General features: G+C 38.2%; 1 protein-coding gene across 5 annotated transcripts in view; it reads right to left on the minus strand.

Moving 5' to 3' along the window:
* TMEM131L (transmembrane 131 like) overlaps window positions 1-22,415 on the minus strand; it is an 81,322-nt gene that overhangs the window by 11,086 nt on the left and 47,821 nt on the right. For all 5 annotated transcript variants that reach the window (XM_042807604.1, XM_042807603.1, XM_042807602.1 and 2 more), the window contains 18 exons: window positions 20,483-20,541; window positions 20,010-20,118; window positions 18,939-19,041; window positions 18,134-18,287; window positions 17,307-17,477; window positions 16,938-17,007; window positions 14,896-15,013; window positions 14,002-14,140; window positions 12,887-12,996; window positions 11,208-11,280; window positions 8,939-9,081; window positions 8,162-8,304; window positions 7,644-7,830; window positions 6,432-6,617; window positions 4,658-4,807; window positions 3,458-4,074; window positions 1,526-1,680; window positions 86-210 (listed from right to left, as the gene is read on the minus strand). In XM_042807604.1, coding sequence (XP_042663538.1) covers window positions 86-210; window positions 1,526-1,680; window positions 3,458-4,074; window positions 4,658-4,807; window positions 6,432-6,617; window positions 7,644-7,830; window positions 8,162-8,304; window positions 8,939-9,081; window positions 11,208-11,280; window positions 12,887-12,996; window positions 14,002-14,140; window positions 14,896-15,013; window positions 16,938-17,007; window positions 17,307-17,477; window positions 18,134-18,287; window positions 18,939-19,041; window positions 20,010-20,118; window positions 20,483-20,541 — 2,812 coding nt within the window. The remainder of the gene's footprint in view (window positions 1-85; window positions 211-1,525; window positions 1,681-3,457; window positions 4,075-4,657; window positions 4,808-6,431; window positions 6,618-7,643; window positions 7,831-8,161; window positions 8,305-8,938; window positions 9,082-11,207; window positions 11,281-12,886; window positions 12,997-14,001; window positions 14,141-14,895; window positions 15,014-16,937; window positions 17,008-17,306; window positions 17,478-18,133; window positions 18,288-18,938; window positions 19,042-20,009; window positions 20,119-20,482; window positions 20,542-22,415) is intronic.

Consider the following 22,415-nt stretch of genomic DNA (forward strand, 5'->3'; position numbering starts at 1 on the left):
AATCCTTCCTAATGTACTATACAAAACCTGCAGAAACATTACAGCAACTCTGGATTTCTTCATGATTTGGTGAGGCAATATGTACCTTGTAGATATATTAACATTCTTCTTTTTATTTTTTCTAGATGTTCTATTTCTATTCCAATTCATATTTGGTACGTTTCCTTCCTTCTTCTCCTGAGGTTTCTTCTTCCTATACACATCTTCTTGCTAAAGGTAAAAATATGAGCTGAGACAATACATACATTATAAAATGAAGTTAACTCAGTAAATGAACGCTATTGGATTTTTCTAGCTAAATTTCTCTGGATGAAACGACTCGACCCAAATGCATAGTTACTTCATGATTGAGTGCCTTTCCACAGCACATCCTCTTTCCAGCACCATCAATTTGACCACTCCTTCCAAGACTCTGTCATTCAGGACACCAACAGATGATGAGAGAGAAATTTTTGAATTCCCAGTGTTAGCATTTCCCCCCTCACAGCATCTAGCTCTGACTTCCAGGGAAATAAAAAAAAAACAGGGGGAGAAAAAGGAAAGCAGTCAATAAAATTCTCAATGTGCTAAAAACAAAAAAAGTCTGCCAGATTTATGATCAGTTTGTGTGCAAATTCAGCAGCAATAAATCCTCCCTTTCCTCAGCAGCTGGGGAGGTGGGGGGAGGTAGTCATTTGAATTACAACTGAGAAAATTATGGGGTAAGTTAACCAACAAATAATAGCCATTTTAAAAAATGCAAGAAACAAACTGAGCACCATCAGCCACACACAGAAAGAAGTCTGTAACAGCAGTTCCCAAAACAAGACTAGACCCTGTCTTTTCTGACACATATTCTTCAAGCTTAGTAAGCAATTCCTCCTTACACCTTTTTGCCATGGGATTCCTATCCAGTACACAGGACATGAACATAATCCAAATTCTTGGCTTTACCAACTACCTGACGAAGTTCTTTAAGTGTTTTATGCTGCCTGCAACAAAGGTACACTCTGCTGTGTTTATCATGCTCAGAAACCAGGGGTGAAAAATGATACTTCTCAGCAGCTTCATAATCTGCTACGGGGCTTCTGCCTGCTGTATTCTCAGATGCAAATTTTTGATGCAAAGCCCCGCATTTGGAGATCAGGTTTGCGAATGAAGGCCGATGTGCCTGTCTAGGACACCTCCCCTCTGGAGTATGTTCACACATCGTTCCTGTGGCTGACAGCTGGCATTAGACTCCAGTATGTTTGTGCCCGCTCTGACAATAACGAAAAGTATCTCTGGTTGTGATATGGCCAATGTCACAATACAAGGGCTGTGTTAATTTTTACCCAAACCGTTCATCATTCTACAAAGCAGCATTAATATGCAATGGATGTGGGACAGCACATCCGCATACTTTCTCATTCATCTGATTTACAGTGTTTCAGATCTGTGACTGTACATAATAGGCCCTATATACACACCTATAGGTGTATACATATAAAATAAACAACAAAAAGATCATTTTAAATTTGAAAAGTGGAGAGATAACAGTACAAACCTCAGAAGAAGTAATCTCCTCTTTTGCGCAGCATGGAACCTCTTCCTTAGGTCCTTTATTAATCTTTTTCTCTGTGGAAGGCTTTAGGTTGATCTGTTTTTTTAAAGTCTCACAGTTTTCTGTTTCATTCCTGAGAGGCACTTGCTGGCTATTCCCTACAATTGAACAGCAATACCAGTTTGTGTGGGAAGGGAATGGGCACCCAATCATAACCACAATATCGTCTACCTTTCTTTAAAAACAGAATTGTTGCTGCTTTCCAAAACACTAGGAGACTAACCTCTATGTTGATAAAGCTGAAAGTTTCAAGGTCAAAAGCTAATGCTGTATAAAAATTCTTAGAGCCGTTGCAAAAAGTAGCTCTGTATTGATTCACGCTCACGGGCACACCACTCTTAGCACATGCATAAATTTCCCAATTTCCCTGCTCATCTCACGTGAATTTGAGTTATTTGGGTCCCAGACAGGGGTCTGTAAAGTAGAATCTGAAACCAGAGAACATTGGGCTAAAAAAACAAACAGAAAAAAACCTGCAATCTGGGTGTAGGAGAGACTTTTAAAAAATGGGCAGATCAAAAATAAGGACAGCATTTCTTGGGTGCTTTATGTCTCTGAAGTGCCCTCTCCATTCACTATGAAGACAAAAGGAAGTCATCCTTTCTTTAGGATCAGTTCCATATTTAAAATTCATTTTCTTGAGGTGCTTGTGAGGAAGAATTATTCTTGTGTAATAAAATCCAAGAGATGAAGAAAATGAGATGAAGCCTGCCTTAACAACTAGCTGAGGTGCCCAGTCGAGTCACAGTCCTCTGCCTGGGCCCTGACAGTGCTGGACAGGACAGAATTAACCAGCTCTCATCGGTTTCAGGTATCTCACCTATCCGCAACACATCCACAGTGATCTGTTACCAAGATTCTCAGCTGTTCTGCATGAGAAAAGCCATCACTTATTGCACTGGATTGGTCTTCTCAAATGGGAAAGGTACACCCCAACGTTTTTTTATCGTTTCCTACCTACCAAGCAACTTCAACATCCTAGCTCCGAGTCAGCCACCCTCTCCTCTCTGGAGCTGGCGGCAGTCATGACAACTGCAAAAGGAGCCCATGGGAATGAAAAACCAGAGACACCAGACATGGGAGGCTGCCAGAGCTCTAAAAAATGCTCCATTGCTCTCCAGCATACAAACATGTGAGTACCTGAAGTCTTAAAGACTTCCTGTCCACAGCTACAGCAAATGCCAGTGCAGCATTCAGCTGCTTTGCTGAGTGCCTAAGTAAAGCCAAGCTTCCTTAGGACGCGTTCTCCTACCCTGGTCTTGATTTCCCCCAGGTGCTCTTGGGCTGCTCTTAAAATTCTGAGTTGTGAAGCTAAGAGGTAAGACTTCCCAAGCAGCTTAGTTCCAGAAAAGAAAAAAAAAAATAAATATAAAACTACAGCTATGCAGTTACTAAGAGGAATGTTGATCTGTGGATTCCTACAAAATAGAATTTCACAATACTCTGTTGTCAGCTTTTTTTATTTTACGTGGTTTTATCAAAGGAGTTCTGAATATCCAGTACTGAATGTGCTTGCTTGGTGACTCTAAAAATCAGGCATCAGATTTTCAGTGGACCTGAAAATCGCAAACTGGGATGTTTCTGAATATTTGACAAGGGCAACTGGTGTCTTATAAGCAGCTCTATGACATCAATTATTTTAACCATGAAAATGCTACAGCAGAAGCTTGAAATCTGCAAACCAAGGCAAATCTATGATTTATGAAACAACTTTTAATGCAAGCTGTTTCCTTAGGAATGTAAACAGACAAATTATTGTGAACACATAAGAAGCACCACATTGCCTTGTCCCATGGAAAAGACAAAATCCTGATCACAGTGAACTCAACAGATTTCCCCCAATAATTTTGACTGACAGAAATTGAAAAGAATTACCACTATTTTTCCTAGAAATTTCTTGCAGTTCCGGCTGTTGCTGAGGTGAATTTCTGGACAAGTGACTTTCAGGTAGCTTCTTGGACATCTTCACAGGACAGAACTCCTGTTCTTTGAGCTCAACTAGATTTTCTGAAGTTTTAAGGTTAGTTTCCTTAGGAAACATACACGTTTGAAGATCTTCCTTCAGATCACACTCTGAAGAAGTATTTTTAATGAGAACTGTATTTTTCAGTGCACTTTCTTCTTTACCCAGAAAGTTTTCTGGAAGAGTTAAATTCTTGTTAACATTTATGCCATTTGCATATTTTAGAGTTACCCAGTTTTCACTGACAACATCAGTGCAAATGTCCTCTTTTGGTGCTGAGATTTGGTTCTCCGCAATCTGATTTTGTTTCTCATCAGTCACTGCAATGGCACTGCCAGCTGCTGTGTTTGGTTTCTGCTTACTGTAGTAAACTGAACATTTGTGTTTCTTCTGAGAGTGGCTGTAGGTCGCAGGACTTCTCTTTGCTGCATTCTGACTTCGGCTGGAAGGAGTGCCTACAGACAGGAAGCCTTTCCCTTTACCTTTATCAGAGGAGCTGTAGGAATCCATAAATGTCTTGCAGCTTCCCCTGGAGAAAAGATAAATTATCTGAGATTCGCTTTTATCTACGAAGCTATCATGAATTGTTTTATGGGATATTTTTGTAAAAAAAAAGAAAAGGAGGCATATTCACAAGCCATGAAACTGCATTAGGTCTTCAATTTATCATACCAGCTAAGCACCTTCTGATTTCAGTGGGAGTTGAGCAAGACTCTAAGTATGTGCTCACACTTCAAACACACTTATATGATTCAGTGAGTAAGTGCCTAACTGACCACCCAAGAGGGTCAGACTTGAGGACCATTAATGCATTTTCCATTCTTTCCATAGCTGTCGCACATGGTGTATCCTTTACTTCCATCACATAATTTTTACTCTATGTACTACTGACAATATACAAGATAATACACCCTTGAGTTCTTCCATTCCTCTTTTGTGGAGAGGAATATATACCACAACACTGAAAGCTCTCTGAAAGAGGTTGCTTGGAACACTATCTCCTCTAAACCAGCCCACAGCAATACCAAAATACAAACAGACAGAAAGCATCACTCCACAATAAACAGGGTACAAAAAAAGGCAATTCAGAAAAAAGAAAAAAGTATTTTTACTTGTAGGAATCAGAGCTGATTACGTCAACAGAGTTGCTGTTCTGCTGCGGTGAAGAACTAGGATTTGGCCTCTGTCTTGATTTCATGAACTCTGCTAGAATATACTGTGCTTGCTGGAAGGCTATCAGAATCACCCCGAGCAGGGACAAACTGCCAAAGAAAACAACAGATAATGCTGTCTACAATTTTCAGCAGTATTCAGTGAAAGAGCTAAAAACTTTCTAACAAGATGCACTTTTAAAATATTTTGTTAGTAAATTCTAAGATGACAGACGAGAAAACACACTTTAATATAATACACTTTAAAATAAGTAACAGTTGTAATGTTTTTTTCCTTTTTTCCCTTATAGCACTTACTGGTTATTCTTTCAATAAAATAACTCAGCTGTGAGCTTTAGAAGGAAAAAATTCTAACAAAGAAAAAAATCCATGCTAAGACAGCTAATACTTGATTTGAAGATCAGTTAGAAGTAAGTCTCACTACAACAATATGGCAACATATCATAACATGAGACTTATCAGTCTTCTGAGTACCTTCTATTCATTCGTGATAGTTACGTCATTATTTTGGTAGTTTTTTAATACCATCTCTTTCTTTTCCTAGAGGAAATGCTGGCATAAAATGAGCTACAAATGCTATCACACTTCTGAACTAAATCTGAGGCTGAAAAATATCCTCTCTTTCTCTCTGGTGTATTAATTGCACCCAATATAAATCAATCAGAACAAAAATCTTTGTGATTCATCAAACCACCTTCTCAGCCACGTAATAAAAATTTTGTCAGCTGGAAAACAGAATGAAAAATTCCTGAGTTTTCAGATCCCTGTAGTCTCCTTTGTTGCATCTAGAACCGTATAACGTGGTCATTACTGTTGCTTCATTTGTGCTCTATTTTCAGTGTCAAAACAACAATGCATGCAGAACCACACTGTGCATCAGGATCTCAGTTAAGTATGCACCAGCACACATATGCATCACCATGACAATCACATTTACTGCTTGTTAGTACTGACTGTAGGAATTCAGGGTTCGTGTGATGAAAGCACCGGACATCATCTGTGACAAACACAAGATTGAGTTCACACTACAGAGTGTGAAAGGTTAGTAAAGGAAGACCAAAAAAAAAGAACATGCGTGGGAGCAGAACCATTAATTGTTGTACAAAGGTGCCGTCCTCTTAAAAGCAATTTATCATGTGCAAGCAATGAGTCAGTTAACACAAGCCAAATCATCTTTCTGGGGTAGCCTGTTTAGCAGTGTGTCTAGCAAAAGCTAACAATAAACACGAATAATTTTTAACAAGTGAAAGGAGGAAAGAAGCAGAAGTAAAAGCAGGTCCTCACTTGGATATCTGAAACTTTATAAATATAATTTATGTCAATTTTCCAGAAATACTTAATCTATCAGTCCACTTGATTCTATTTATGATGTTTAGATATTAGTGTCTTACATGTGTGTCTCTACTACAGGGGGAGTAAGTCTTCTAGCAAGGGGAGTATCCACTGGGTATTCCAGTGGCGGTAGCCTAGCCCTTTTCCTTTGTAGCCTTAACATGGAAGTTTATCAGAAGAAACAGCAAGAAAGGCTTGACAACTCCATCACCGGCTACTGCATCACACCTAAGCTGCCACAGCCAGCTGGTCTGACTCTCGGGAGATGCAGCAGAGATTCAGACCCTCTCACCACTAAAAATCTAACACAAGCCAAAAGTGCTTGCTGATCTTTCACTGGTGGGTCCCTTTCAAACTGGTGCAGGGGCCCTGGAAGCATTACCTTACGAAGAGGACAGTGAGCCTCCAGAAAGACTCTTCCCAGCTGGGTCCTGGCACCACATCCGCACACAGTGGTAACAGATGGTGAGGCAGAGTCACGTTGAGTGTGAAGTGGAACTCCAAATCAGCAGCAGTCACCAGCGTAAGCTCCCGGATAACCCATGAAGATGTAAAGTCAGGAGTGAATCTGTCAGGAAAAGCAGAGCTGGTGTTATTTTTTCATTGTTGGGCTGAATTTAATTTTCTGAAGTCACAAGAACACCAAAAAATGCAAAATAACTTTTGATTTAATAATATGAAAAAAAGAGAATGAAATAAGTCGCCACTGTCCACTTAGACTATACGGATGACATTAGCACCTAACAGAGGCAAGACTTTGAGGTCATCTTCAACAGTAAAATATGTGATTTTATTGCATCTCCTCATAATACTCTTGTTCCTGTGACTTGTTTTCCTTTTCTCAAGGGGGTGCATATGATCAACTCATGTTAATCAAAACACACCTCATGAACAAAAGTGTAAAGGCAGCATCATTTCAGAAAGGGCCAGGTACTAGGTTTAAGTCTGGAACAAGGCTGGAAAGGTTGGGAAAGCAGAAGAAAACATCAGATTTGTCTCTTCTTCCACTTCTCTCCCTGATCCATATCATTATTGTATTTGACTGCCATGGGTGCTGCTAGAAGGTATGACTCGCCTTCTCAATCACTAGAGGTGATACTTGCTGTATATGAAACTGCAGTATGTTACAACAACTGTAATAATTGAATCTATATCTAAGTCATGACTTTCACTCACCAAGATTTTAAAAAGAATCAGTTTTAGACTATGTGCAGTGTTAGGAAAACACGACTAGATTGTGGTCAGGCTACTTGGAACAAGCTAGAGAATAGCAATCAAGTAAAAAAGCCAGTGGCAAAGCATTTCACATTTCTTACTCTTTTATTGTGACAACTCTTTAATTTATTCCTTCATAATGCACTGATAAAAGCATGTATGCTGCTTTTTTTAAAATAACTGAGTCTTATAAAGAAACATTATTCTATTATCAATTTGTTAGTATTACACTTACTGAAAAAGGGAAATGCTTACGAAATGTATATTCAAAGCTCACCAAATTTTGTGTGCGGGTGTGCTACTGGAGTGTCTGTTACTGAAATTAATTATTTCAAATTTCCACTTAAGTTAATTTGTCAGCAAATTTGTCAGTGCTTACACAATGCTGATCTCTCGTGATGAGTTCTGAGCCAGGAAAAATTCCTGACAGTCTAACACTTCAAATCCATATCCTTGGCAACTGTAACCATTGATTTTCATTGATGAAATTGTTATAGGAAGAGGCCCAATATTCTCTACTTTGAAGTTCTTCGTAATGGATAGAATTTGCTTGCTGTCTTTCAGTTCTTAAAGAAAAAAAAAAAAAATTATTTTACAGTGCTTAAAAATGATTTGCTTATGTTTATAAATAAATTTCTATTTTTACCTTCAATCTAATAAAAAAATCAGAAGTGACCAACATTTTAATACAGACTGTTTTACAGTAGTGTGTGTCTAGAATTTGTAACTATCCTCAGTCAGTGTTTAGAGAAAATAGAATCTACACCTCTCACGACCAAGCTCTTCAGCTTCTTCTATTTCAATGTTCTGTTTACTTAACGTTACTCTACTGTATCAGTACCACTATGGAGTAACACAGTCAGCTACAAAGTCAGAGATCTGTTTATTCTTACTCACGTCGTCTACAGTCCATTAGTGTAGCCTCTGGCACCTTGAATCGAAGTGATCCTCCTGCACCAGGTAGTCTTCCCCCTACTTTAAGCAATTCTTTGGCTCCAAAGCCTTCTACACTGACCACATCCAAAACAGTCAAGTTGTTTCTGCCATAATATAAAAAATGAAGCAATCAGCCACTAAAACACAAATGAGGTTTGCAAAATCATGGCTTTGCTATCCAGGTGCCAATCCAAGACAACAGTGTTTCAGCAACGGAACCACCAGCCACACCTGGATAGGTTTCCCCTAAATACAGGCAGGATCACTCCGGAACCAGTCACCAGTGAATTTCACACAGTGAAGGAACAAGCTTTGTGACCACTGCCACCAGATAACAACAGTAACACTAAGTAAAACTGGTGGCGTCTTCCATAAACATTCTTTTCCTCCAGAGATAACCAACGTGTGGCTGCACACGAGACTCGGTAGATACTTAAATCCTATCATTATGGAGTGAAGTTGAAAATAGCACAGCCATGTAATGTCTTGTGCTCTTAACTCAAAATTGCCCCACTACACTGATACGCATTTTATAACCCACTGACAGCATATCAAGAAAAAAGGCTCTACTTGTTAAAGACTGAGACATAAGGCACAACGACCCTATCAAGCAATTTGTGTTAAACTGGAGGTATTCTGACTTTCAAATCTTGGCCATTTGTCTTTGCTCCAAGATTTGTCAAATATATTTTTACATTAAGTTGTTTGACTCTCACTTACAACTGAAACTTGGCTTACCTGATTAAAATAAGGGAAGCTACTCTTTTGTAGTCAACCGGGGTAAAAATCACACCAATTTTTCTGGTTTCCAGTGGCTGTAAACTCAACCTAAGCAGCTCAGAACTGCATTTCTTGTTGATGAGATCCTCCTGATGTGCATTCTGTTAAACAAAAACGCAGTTCTTATTCACAGAAAACATGTGTGTTTAAATATCTCAATAAAGAAAGTACTACACGTCTTTTCTCAGCACCACATAAGATATTTTTGGCAAGGTGAAGTAACTGCTAACTAACTTGTTATACAAAAGTCTTTCAATCTGACAACATAAAACATCAGATAAGGTTGTTTATTTGAGCAAAAGTTCGTATTACTACACATTATTATGAGGAATGTATTACTTCATTTTTTAAACCAGCTTTTATTTGCTCAGATGGAAAAGAAATTATATCGTGTCTTTCAAATTCAAGGAATCCTGAAACACTTCACAACACAATGAGAACTGACAGTACACCGATTGCACAGGGAAATGTGGCAACGATTATACCCTTAGCATAAGACTTGCAACTTGATTTAAATGAGAAAGGGACCATTGGCAAATATGCTGAACATGAGTCACTGGAAGCAAGCCAAAGTGAACTTCCTACCATATTAATTGAAGACCAGAACTACCAGAAGTTCACCGAGTCTGGAAATAATGTAAATATTTTTTTTTTTCCCCAATACTGCTGTTTATTCTTTCTCCCTTTTAAAAAAATTAAAATAGCCCTAAAATTTTATTTTCCAGAACTGGGGGTCTCCTCTTAGAAACGAGTGATCAGACACCTCTAGCAGTCAAAAGCACCATAAACATTACAAAATGGGATCTTGCTTGGTTGATTTTTCAATTTATGGCTGTTGTAATAATGGCTTTTCTAGTCCAAAATGTTTTTATTCTTAGTCTATTTTATGAAAAAATGAACATACAAAAAAGTTTCAGAACCTGCATTTAACAGTCAATATTTATTACAAGCAAACCATGTATGGCTTTTGCAAACTTCACCCTGTCACTCTCTACAAACAAAGATACGCATGCACTCAAATGTGAGCCTAACAATTCACTACACATGTATATAAAGGGACTAGGGAAATGATGACAAATTCAAAAATGTAAATATTAACAACTAGTGATTTTGTTAACAAGCCAAGATCCATCACATATGTGCTGAATGCCTATCTCACCATACATGTTCCCCCTAGCGCTTCAAGTCTCTAATGAAAAACAGATATTACACACACAGATGTAAAGATCTACCACTATTTTTCCATTTGGTCAAGAGTATGGTGTATGGGCCTGTGGAAACTCAGTCCTACCCATGTACTAGTGAAACTACCTTCTCTTTTTCAGCATGTGCCTACGGGCTAGGATTTATGAACTGCTGTCTCCTCTCTTTTACAACAACTCTTACAACTGTTGCCAGAAAGGAAAGGTCAGCTTTGATTAGTGTAGCAAACACAGTCTTTTCATTTTATAAGGTACTAATCTTTCATTAAGGTCTTAAAGCATATGTGCAGAAAAGTATATCTACACAGGACATTGAAGATGTGGCTGCAGCATGCCCAAACAGCTAGGAAAGTATGACAATTCCAGGCTTTTGCACAAAAGTCTAAGAAGAAATCCTCCAGCTACCCTGGACAGTACTCGGGTCATCAGAATATGCCAACATCCCCGGTACAGCATCTTCTCAACTTCTGTCCTCCATGACACAACACCTCAGGGTATAACCACAGCTCAACACTGGTGTGACACAGACAAGTGTTATCACACTCATGTTAAAAATGCAGCAGTGGGAGCCAGAGAGAGCTGTGAAATTCCAACCTGAATCCGGGAGTTGCAATGAAGCTGAGGTGAAGTGTAGAAGTCCAGCCTTCTCCTCCCTTGAATTATCAGACAGTATTTCCCCCTACTGAAAAGATTATCAGCTAGCTTCTGACATCATCAACTCAAAGCCTAATACTTCATGGTCAACGTGGGGCTAAACCTAGCTCCCAACACAGAATGCAAATGGTAGCCTCTTCAACTGGTACACGCATGCATGCAGGCATGCACACACTCCCTACCTCTAGTTGTTTTCAAAACAGACTCAAACTTCAAAAAAAAATTAACTGCAAAGATACAAGCCTGACAGAGAATCAAGAAAACATTATTAAATTGCTTAAATAGCACTTGGGAACAAGTTGGATGTAGTGTAGCTAGAAAAAGCTTTTTCTACTGTGTCAGACCACTTCTATCAAAATTAGCCATCTTACCCTGTGAGAACATTCCTCCATGAGCCTGAATTCAGTGGTTGTGAAATTAATAGCTTGCACATTTATGCCGAACCTAAATAAACCAAAACAAAAAATTAAGCACTTCAAGCCTAGTCTGTCAGAACTACATCGACTTATTTTTACATGCTGGCATTTATTCTTAAATAAAGAATACTTTTAAAGTTGCGTTTTGGCAGATGTGAAATACGGTGGAAATATGGATCTGCATTTTAACAGAATACACTACAAATCAGTTTTATGTGGATTCCACACATTTGGAAAACAGACAAATGGCTGGGTATTTTAGATCTCTCAGCATACAATATTGCAAAAGATCACAATCAAGAAATAAAATTTCTGAGGCACACAAACACAGATGCCCCAAAGCTTTTTCTGCCCACATAACTGTTAAGAAATAATGATAATCAAATCTCATTAATTTATTCAAATATCCCTCTTTCTGCTCATGATTTGTTTGGGACAAATTCCTATTTTCTTTCACATACTTTGCAAATTAAATTCACTTACAGCAGCTGATTATTTGCCTGAGAGCAAATCAGAAGCATTTGACATTAAGGTATTAAAAACAGACATAAGAAAGCCAATAGGTAAAATTTAGATTATAGACGTCTAATGGACCTGCAGCCACTGAACTGGAAATTAATTTGTCACAATTATCTGTGACATTAGTTTAAAATAAAACAGTTAGTGTACATGATTTCTGGTAAACCTAGAAGATCTGCAGAAACAAAAGTGTGCAAATGCAGAAAAAATGTCATTTCAAACCACTAGAAAGAATCTATGTGGAAATTACATTTAGTATGCAAACAGATGTAGTTATTAACGTGCATACACACACACACATATATGCAGATACATATACATATGTAAAGAAAGGAAGCAATTACACAGGGATTTGGACCCCAAATAAACAAGTTACACTTAAGCACGGGAGTAGTCCCACTCGTTCCAACCAATCAGTCCTACCAGCTACACAGTTCTTCAAAGTTAAGTGTGATAGCCAGGGCTTACTTTGGTGAACTTCAGCCCACCTCACCACGACCCTTTATACTGTTCATCTAGCTCTTATCTAGATTTCTCATTAGTTCTTCTCAGTTTTAAAACAAGAAAGTTCAAAACAATGTTGAAACATTTGCTTAGCTAAACATTTACAGTGGGGTTCCTGGCTCTGGATATGAATTCTATTTCCTGGCTCCTGTTTCCTCAACTAGGGTTTTTACCTAAGAAAAAGCTAAGAACTTTTTCTGGTGGGAAGGTTCAAGGAAGATTAGTCTACAGACTCTGTATACTTCCCAACCAGCCTTGCAGGGACATACACATCCCCAGTTCTTCAAGTTGCTCCCCTCATCTGGGCAGCTTGCACAAGCTTGCACTAAGCCTCAGATCTTAAAAGATGACCGATTATACTTTATGGCTGGCAGACATAAACTTGATGAAAACATGCTCAGTTTGGTTTTATCAATGATCAGGACATTACTAAGTCATGCATCATACAGGGAGCTGCTCTGAACACAATTATATCTTCCAAAATGGGTCAAAACATTGTCCCCACCTATGTTACACTTTGAAAAATTAAAACAAACAATAACCAACAATCATAAGGCATAGCAAACAGATCTTTTAAAAGGGAAAACAGTATTCTGAGGTAGAATTATTACCATTTGTTGAGCAGACTCAGTGAAGCTTGGGGATCAGGGTAGTAAGAAAGAGGCAGAAGCTGCAACGTAACTGGGAAGGATGAAGGGTTTCTTAGTATGAAATATTTTACCTAAATAGTTTGGAGGAGAAAAGAAAAAGTTAAAAACTACATACTTGAAAACTGGAAGGTAAAATAATTCAGCACTGCTAATACGATCTGCATTTTCAAAGACTTCAATCTGGCTTCTGTCTTAATGTAATATAATCACATGTGCACAAAGTGCATGGAACAACCAGACCCGTCACCACAACGTCATAATTTGCAAAAACTGCTAAGACTGCAAGAAGAACTGCATATGCAAAAACACAGACCTTCCCCACCCCCCCAAACAACCCTTTCTCATTTGGATTTTGATTTACACAGACAGACAGGAAAAAAACTCTTCAACAGAAGGTGAAGCTAATGAGGCACGACCCTTTCTTACAGAAATCTGAATGCAAGCAGGTTATACACTTTACTATAATGCCTGACAATTAAATGGCACAAATGGGATATTAAGGTAATTCACAATATGTGCATATAAAAACTATCTCCATATGACTGGTTCTGGCCCAGGCTAGGCTAGTAGCAACCTAAAACTGACAAACGAGAAAGAAACAACCATCAGTGTGGTTGGAAGATACATAGAACTGCTGATCTCCCAAGTGTAGTATCTTTCACAAATGTTTTACATACTTGTGTAACATAAGGCAGTGGCATGAGGAAGGCCATCCCATAACCACATGCATCATTAATGTCAGTAAATCCTATCTCTAGTCCCTTGTTCAACTATTTTACCACAAGCATGTAACTTATAAAGTGATGCAAGGAAAGTTTTAACAAACACAAACAATTGTTGGTTAAGACCTATACTGCTTTACTCCTCTCCTTGTATTAAAATATTACAACTTGGTAGCTTGAGAACTTAAAGATCCAAAGCGATACAGATCTAGTGTTTTAAATTAGACTTCAAAACGTTGATCTACAAGCAGTATGAAAATGCTAAGCATCACCAAATATTAGCCGCAGACTTTGTTATTTAAACAAGCTAAACATACATCAACTCAGAAAAAGCATAACAACGACCATCCTCACCATACTACTTTTAACTGCTGTGGCACTGAAGTTGAGTGTAAGGCCAGGCTCTGTAGTCAACCGTGGCAAGAAAAAGGCAAAGGACTCCTCTTCGGGCTTCTTCCGGTGAATAAAGCGAGCTGATCCCAAAATACTTCTCCTGCGTTATTGGCAAAACCGGAAAGCTTTGTTAATTTTATTTTCTTTTTTCTTTCAAACAAAGAACAAAAACAAAGATGATTTGTCAAGACCTATAATTACGCCAACTAATCTCTCCTTGAAGACGTTCCTCACAAAATAAATCCCATAAAGCTGTAATCTAGTAACAGAGAGTCAGTGCAACTTACATGCATCCCTTCATTCTCTACTTTTCCACCTGCAACATGACTGTGGTTTTCACAGCTCTGCCTTCTTACTCTGGAAAGGGGCTCATTGTCACCGATGCACTATCTCTACAAGAGTTGCTCAGTCACAGTGACTGCTTCCTTCCCAACATCCCCAGTAACCATTGGGCCAGGGACTAAAAACCTTAAAAGCTATCTGAAGACCCAGATTCTGGAAAGCCTGCCTTGCGACCTGTTGATGAAGGACTCATGCAACTCCATAAATGATCTGGTAAAACATGCTTTGATTGCTTTCACACTAGGTAGCTGTGGTGGGGTTATTATAGTCAGAACATTACTTACATTCTAAAGTTTGGGCAACTGAAACATTTACTTATGGCTGGCAGTGCCTTAAAATGGAAGCTTGGGGTGTCTGGGGTGCTCTGATACTCCAGGCACTTCAAGATAACTAACTTAAGTGCAGGAAGGTCAAAAATGTTTGTTCTAATTAAGAATACTTCAGAACAGAAATATTCTTTCTTACAACACTATACAGGCTTGAATTAAGGACCTTAACAGATTCTGTACAGACCTGCAGGCCTCCCCGCGTCTTATTTTTTGCCATCTTTCATAAAGTTCACTTGCAAGCTCAGAATCCACATCCCAGGCAGAATGGTCCAGAGAGAGACTCTTCTGCCAAAGCAGATTTGCTAAAACGATAACAGATTTTTCATATTTTACAGAAATAACATTTGCTCTTTCCATCAGTCTACTTGTGAACATGAGTAATCAGTATCTGAAAAGGGTCCTGACACAAAAATAAAAAAGGCAACCCAATTTTTCCCTTCACGGCAAGCATATGTGAGGGTACATACATTACTGTCCATATCTGATTTGCTTAAAGAAGTACATCTGAAAAACCATAGCAATTTTACATGCAAGCAGGAGTATGGGTATTGCACATGCTCTAGTAAGCCCTTTGTACTATTGACATTTCTAATGGATGCCACTGAAACGTCATTCATTATGTTATCAGTAATCTTTACACAGCTCTCTATTGATGACAATAAACTATCAAGATTGTATACCAATCTCTATATAGTGGTACAAAATTATAGTACCACAGCACAGCAAGGAGCAAAACAAATACCACACTTGGTCAGAAATGGTGTTTTCATTTTAGCTTCTCTTTTCAAGGTGCTGATAATTTTCTCAAATTCTTCTTAAGATAAAATTTCAAGGCTTTACATCAGTCTAAAATTTAATGCCTTTTATAAAGTTAAGACCCATACTGGGCTCAAGCATTTTCATGTAGCAAAAAGGAGTTAGAGAAGCATATTTCTTTTGAAAGAAAATAAAAATGGCTTATTTTGAAAGCACATTTATTTTATTTTACAATCCTTAGTGTGTAAAGTAGCCAACTGAGATTGATGATGACTGGAATTATCCAGCTACAAGTTCTTTTGGTCAGTTATTTTCAGGCTTGTTCATTAAACTTCACAATTTAACAAATACTAGTATCCTAAACTAGAAAGCAGAATACCTGTATGTAAAGATCTGATTATGTATGTAAAGATCACTTGTATCAGCAATATGTCTTTATATAGATTAAAAAAAAAATAAATAAAACAATGAACACTTGCTTCTAAGTTATGTACCACCTAAGTATGCACATGTATCAGTTCAAGCCATGTGTTTCCATGTCACCTCAATTCTCCTTTCTACATTTGACTAACTCTTATTGCTTCCTTCATATTCTCATACAAAAACACATTTCAGGAAAGCACCATCTTGAAAACACATTCAGGAGAACACTCACTTAAACATTTAAAGCCTATGGTACCCAACTGCCTACTGAAATTCCTTACTGAGCAGAACCTAAAAAAGCCCAGCTTTCATCAGATTCGACATTCTTTAGGGAGACTCATGTCAATGTAATACCTAACACTGTATTTCGGTAAATGCCAGCCAGGTACTTAAAACAGCTCCCAGCATTACACTACCTAGAGATAGATTCCTCAGTTCCATAAGACCCCTTCTTTCTGTTTCAAATGACACAGCATTAAGGATGCTGTTTTATAAGACTGATAAATGGTCTTTTGCAAAAATCTATGAAATTATTGCTGTGAAAAACAGATAAAGAGAAGGCCTTCAAATTTAACTCTGGCTAAAGGCAGGATATTGGTCAACATTTGCTTTTTGGTTTTCAAAGACCTCCCAGGATCTTGAGCCAGATTGAGCAAATTTTCTAATAACTTTGAGCTACTTGACAGCTTTATCATTCTACCTCAACATCTCCAGAGAACACGCACATGAAGAAAGCAAGGAGAGGTACACAACCAGTGAGAACTTAAACAGAAGAGTCTTAAATATAAGTCCAAAAAAATGTTTCAGGACAGGACAATAGCTTAGCACGTACTATGGAATTAGAGATCTGAAATACTGCACAGTATACTCAGTACAGGTTACTCAAAGCCATTTATACACTCCTGGAAAAGCAGATGTTCTTAAAAGACATAAAACTAAGTACTTCTATGAACAATCTCAATATTCTCATTGCAAGTCCTACAGAAAATTAATTTTCTACAAGAAAACTACCATCATATGCCTGAAAAAAACCCAAGACGAACCTACCTGAATCAGACTTTCCCAAGTAACACTGAATATCACAGTGGGCAATCACTTCAAAATGCAGATCTCCCTGCTGGAAAAACAAAACAAAAACTACAACTAACCATATGACATAACAACAGGACAAATTCCAGTTTCTCAGTGCATAACTTGGACGAGTCAAAGAAGAGAATTAAGGTTGCCTAGAGAACTGTAATTCCATCACTGTTCAACTCTGGAGGCTTAACTTCTCAAGCTACAGAAGAGTTTCAGAGTGGTCTGGTAGTGAGCTTTTCTTTCAGGACTAAGGGACGGGTTTCTGGCCTAAGACAGAAGCTGCTGCAGTTTGGTTTGCAGCGCATAATAATCATTCAACGCAAGTGAATACAATACCTTGGACACAGTTGAATATATCTGCAGAGGTATTTCAAACATTACTCCCACATTTGTTGCCAAACAAATACTAGAAAGCACATTTGTTACAGTGTCTTCCACACTGAGTTTCAAAGACAAGACATTCCAGCAGCCTGGAGGTAGAGTCAAAGGTTCGGCAAAGTTCAGAATCTAGAAAGAATCAAATGGCAACTAAATTAAAATTGGTACAGTATTTTTGGTGCAAGCGATACCTTGAAGAATGTAAACTTTCTCTTCCTTCGTGTTTTTGCTGTTATTACACACACATATGTGCCCATAACTGATCCATACAGTGCACATACGTAAATCTCCTATCTAAATATACGAAGAGCCAATTAGACGCCTACATCATGTGCTTATTCATAAACCAGATTTGTCTGGTTTGAATCAAGCAATTGCACAAGTAAATTATTGGCTTTGCCTTCTAAACTTCAAAGCTCATGTATGCACTAAAGACTTCCATTACAGCCTATGAAGAAATGCTGAATCCTATAGAGCATGAACACTGCAACAATTCTGAGAACAGAGCAATGGTCTATAATTTGATGCATCTGTAGCTGCAACTCAAATGAAAGAACAGCTGCTAATAAAACAATACAAAACCAAGCTGGACAGTGAATAACGCCTATTGAGAGAGTAAGCTCTTCAGGACCTAACAGTTACAGAAGTATATATACCTTTACTTTTAACTGATTTCAACCAGCTCTGAGAACACTGAGTTCTTTGAAGAATCTAATTTATATGCCAAAGGACCATATCTTTAAATTAAAAGACAAAACATTGTATGAAGCAGAAACAAAGCTTACCTCTAAAGTGTTCTTGGTTTCTCTGGCTATGAAGACTTCATTCAGTTCAATGCTGAAGTCAAAATTGTTTGTAAACCATACAGACCAAAATCCTGAAGTATTATGATGTGGTTCTATATGAAACGATGCTACAGAAGGATCTACATCAAAATACCTGTAAGTAAATACAGAAGAGAAATAAATACATCTGCAATTGTCCTTGAGCACACATAAGTGGTCCACATGAGAAGATAACAGTAGCATTCTTGCATAATGAGGCTCTTTTAAGGTATTAAGGAGAAAGAACAGGATTATTTCCTTTGGGATACTTACATATAATACCAGAGTAAAAAATGACAAGAACAATGTAAAAGAGGTAGGCAGGTAATCAGTGTACCCTCTTGCTATGCTTTAGTACACTGCCTACTGCTTTGTCATATAGTAGTTTGGATTAAATTGACAAAAGAAGACTGAAGAAAAGACTTCACATTTTTTCTGTAACTATCCTGCTTTTGCAGTGGATTAATAAGGATGGTGGAAATTTTATCACAGACTCTAAGCGACATTTATATGATATGAGCTGCTAAGGCATATCTTTTTACTGGCTCCTGAAAGTCTTCCTGGATAAAATACAGAACTATTGCTTGAAATGTCACAAGTCTGTTCTGGCAAATGACACAGCAACAATAGGAAGAAGCCTCTTCACTGTCCTTGTAAATGTTCAGTGACAAAGTAAGCTAAACTCATCTCTTAAAGTAGCGTGTAATGTTCTTCTTATAGTATCAGTGAATGTTAACAAACAAACAAAAATCCACTGTCAACCTACCCTTCCATCACAGGACAGGAAAGACATGCTTTCAGTGTTGTAGTGCCTTCCAATAGATTATTCTTCTTGTCAGTGTAAGGACTTTCACGGTCACAGGATACAGCTGGGCAAATAACAGACATAGAGGAGAATAAAACATCAGCCAGAATGAAAGCACATCTGCAATGATTTTCATGTGAGGACTTGAAGAAGACTACAAAGGGGAACATTTGCTGGTCCAATTCTCACACAGGTGAGCACAGAATCTAATTGCTTATGTCCTAGTTTTCAGAAGTTCCAAACCATGGTTTAAGAAGAATTTATGAATGCTACACACACTTTCAAAAAACACATGCATAACAAGGCTGCAAAGAGCAACCTGACCAATTTTAACCACATGTTACCGGCACAGAATTCTTACTTTTCAGTGCACACTGTCTCTTTTTAATAAATGAAAAAATGTTTCATAAAAAGAATCACTTAGCATATAGCCCCTTCTTTCCTCTCATTTGCCCTTTTTTTTCTAGGAAAAACAAGTACCGATGTCATTATGAAAGCAGCCCGTTTCATAAATGTTTAAAGTCTATGTACTGCAGTCTAGTGGTCAGAATGGGAAACAGGCTGGAGGCAGGAATGCTTAAATGTTAATCTTTGCTCTTCCACAAACATGCCGGGTCTCAGGCAAGCCTCTTCAATGATCCTGCCAAGAAATGTCATAGAAAATGACCACCCAAGCACAATAGCCTTTTAGAAAATATATTGGAAACAGAAAAATAACCACAAATTATAAAAGTATGTTGAAAAAACATATTCAATAATTATGCTTATTGTAAAATCAGCTAACATTTTAGCAAATGTTTTCTTCCCCTTTTTGAAATATGCATAGCTTAGAGCCTTCGATCAGCATAAGAAGAAGCATATATACACAAAAATGGTGGAAACAATTAGCAGAAAGAATCCATCCTCCTTCTCAAGAAAGTCCAGAAAAGTTGATTTTGAGATCTTTCAGGTTCTCTGTCTGATGAAAAAAGCTTTCTTTTTATAATCAAGTCCTGTTTAATCATATTATCTGTAAGTATACATATCATGTACCTTTACAAGAAATAGAAGCAACTTTTGTAAAGTTAGCAGATGATGAAGATAGCAGTACTGGCTCAAACTCCACAGGCGATGTGTCTTTTTGTGACAACTGCCGTATTTCCTGCATGAAGACAAGACACAATGATCCTTGATCAGTACTACCATTATAATTGTAGCTCCTGTATTAGTGTATCGTCTTGCCAAATCTGCCAGCCAATATCTGCCATTTTCTCACATCTTCTAAATCAACCCACGGATTTTTATTCAAGTTAACAGTTCTTATGTCTTAAAAAAAAATTCATCACTGAACTACCACTCGTCATCTAAAATATCTGTTAGATGTTTGGGCACATTTTAAAAATACAGAAGAGTGACATTTGCCACCAGCAAAATCAATCTGTTATTAGAGAGTAAGACAGTGGGCTAATTAATTCCCCAATCAAATTTAACATGCTTAAATATGACTTCCTGACGCTCATGATTACCTGTATATGCACAAGGTTGTTCCCAGAATGCAAGACGTACACATCTACTGAGGAATCACCTGTCCAAAAGAATGAACACTGAGGTAAGTTCACCAAGGATGGAAGCACTCTTGCTTTGTCAGATACTTATACAAGAAGCAATCTTGCTTTAAATTTAAAAATCTTTGTGTGACATCTACCCTTGTAAAAAGGAGGAACTATTCACATCTTGAGCTGGCAATCATTTCATGAAGGAGTAAAATTTCACTCAACAAGACTTTTGGCCACAAACATGAAGGCAAGCGTCAAGAGGGAACCTTCCTTCATTATCTCCTAAATCCAAGATGAAGCACAACTCCCCCCTTTCCTACAGAGAGACAGGAAGCACAGTGGAAGGAAACAACAATGGCTGACACTACCACAATTTACTAAGGGCCTGGTAAGGTAGTAACCTGTTGACTAGAGCAACAGGAGATGGGTATAACTCAGCTTTCACCTACTGGTAACGTGGTACAGCTATATTGGGTAACCACCCTTCGTCACTGGCAAAGCCATGTTCCCATCCACAGGACACTACGAACATGTAGAGGACCAAAAGAAGAGCAGAAGGACAGAACAAGAGATGACTATTATACCAGGGTGGTCATCACACTTCCATGAAGGATGACGACCTGAGTTCTTGCCCTTGCTTGTACTTGAATTGCATCAGTAGATGCAGGCTGACATAAAAGGACACTCTCCCAATTCACCAGACACTATTTCTAATAATAAGTGGGCTTTGCTCAGCTGCTTGAAAGCAAGCCTACAGGTACCACATTCCAAAAGAGGGTTCAAGATGTTGATTCTGAGTGAGCAGATGCTCCGCATACACACAGCTGTTTAAAGCAGATACTCCTCTTCCACCTTCCCAGCTGGCCAGTTCCCCTGTGCAGACCTTGCCTACCTGCTGTCCCACTCCAGGTGCTAACACGTGCTGTACACTGAGACTAAAGCAGCACCGTATGCGTTAGATCTTTTCCTCAAGACCACGTGCCTCATTTAATTATACAAATGGAAGGCAAGCAAGCATTGCCGTTTGATATGGTAAAGCCATCACCGGTACTGATGGAGCAAGATATGGAACTTCCCACCGACAGCAAGTCCAAAGGGCTTGTATGACCAACCTCTAAATAAGTGAAGACTTACAATTGCATTATATTTAATAGAAAACAGCCTTAAAAGCATACTTCTATAGTACTTTAACCATCAAAAGTGTTAACAGTGAGCACCCTTGACACAACAGATGTGAACAATTCTCTACCAGCATCAGAATAAATGTACATCCACAGCTCAACATAACAAAGCACTGGCATCCCATCGGCATGGAAACTAGATTTACAGTGGCTATTTCAGTTTCAGCTCTTTGTAAATGTCACATCACAGAACAGGCACAGAGGGAAGAGCACACACTGTTTTGTGACTAGGTCTTGAACAGAACTTCTCAAAAGACAAAAAGATCATGTGATTTTTTTTTCCTAGTGCATTAAAAATATTATTTTAATCTCGATTCTTAAGTCGTTCCTTCTTTTTCAATCAGAAAATAGAACTGGCAGAAATGTCTAAAAAAAGCTATTCAAACAGACTGCAAATCTCTAGAAATAATTTTAAATCCAGGGGATTTAGAGGATTTGTTCACCCAATAAATATAGCATAAAGGAACTGCAAGGAGTTGATTGCTTTGCCGGTGAAATTCTAGCTTACAGGAACAAATGATGCGCACATCTGTATTACCTCATTACCCTACTTTCCACAACAGCCACTATCCTCAGTATTGTACAAACCATTCTGCCCTCATAGTCTTATTACAGTTAACTTAATTGACGGGAAATCAGAAATATAGTTGTAGAAATCGAAGGACCATGACATCTTTCCGTGCTGTTTAAGCAGATACATAAGCATGGGGGACTAAAGAATG

Source organism: Tyto alba, unplaced genomic scaffold (assembly GCF_018691265.1).
Source record: "Tyto alba isolate M040663 unplaced genomic scaffold, T.alba_DEE_v4.0 Super-Scaffold_6, whole genome shotgun sequence".
Lineage (NCBI taxonomy): Eukaryota > Metazoa > Chordata > Aves > Strigiformes > Tytonidae > Tyto > Tyto alba.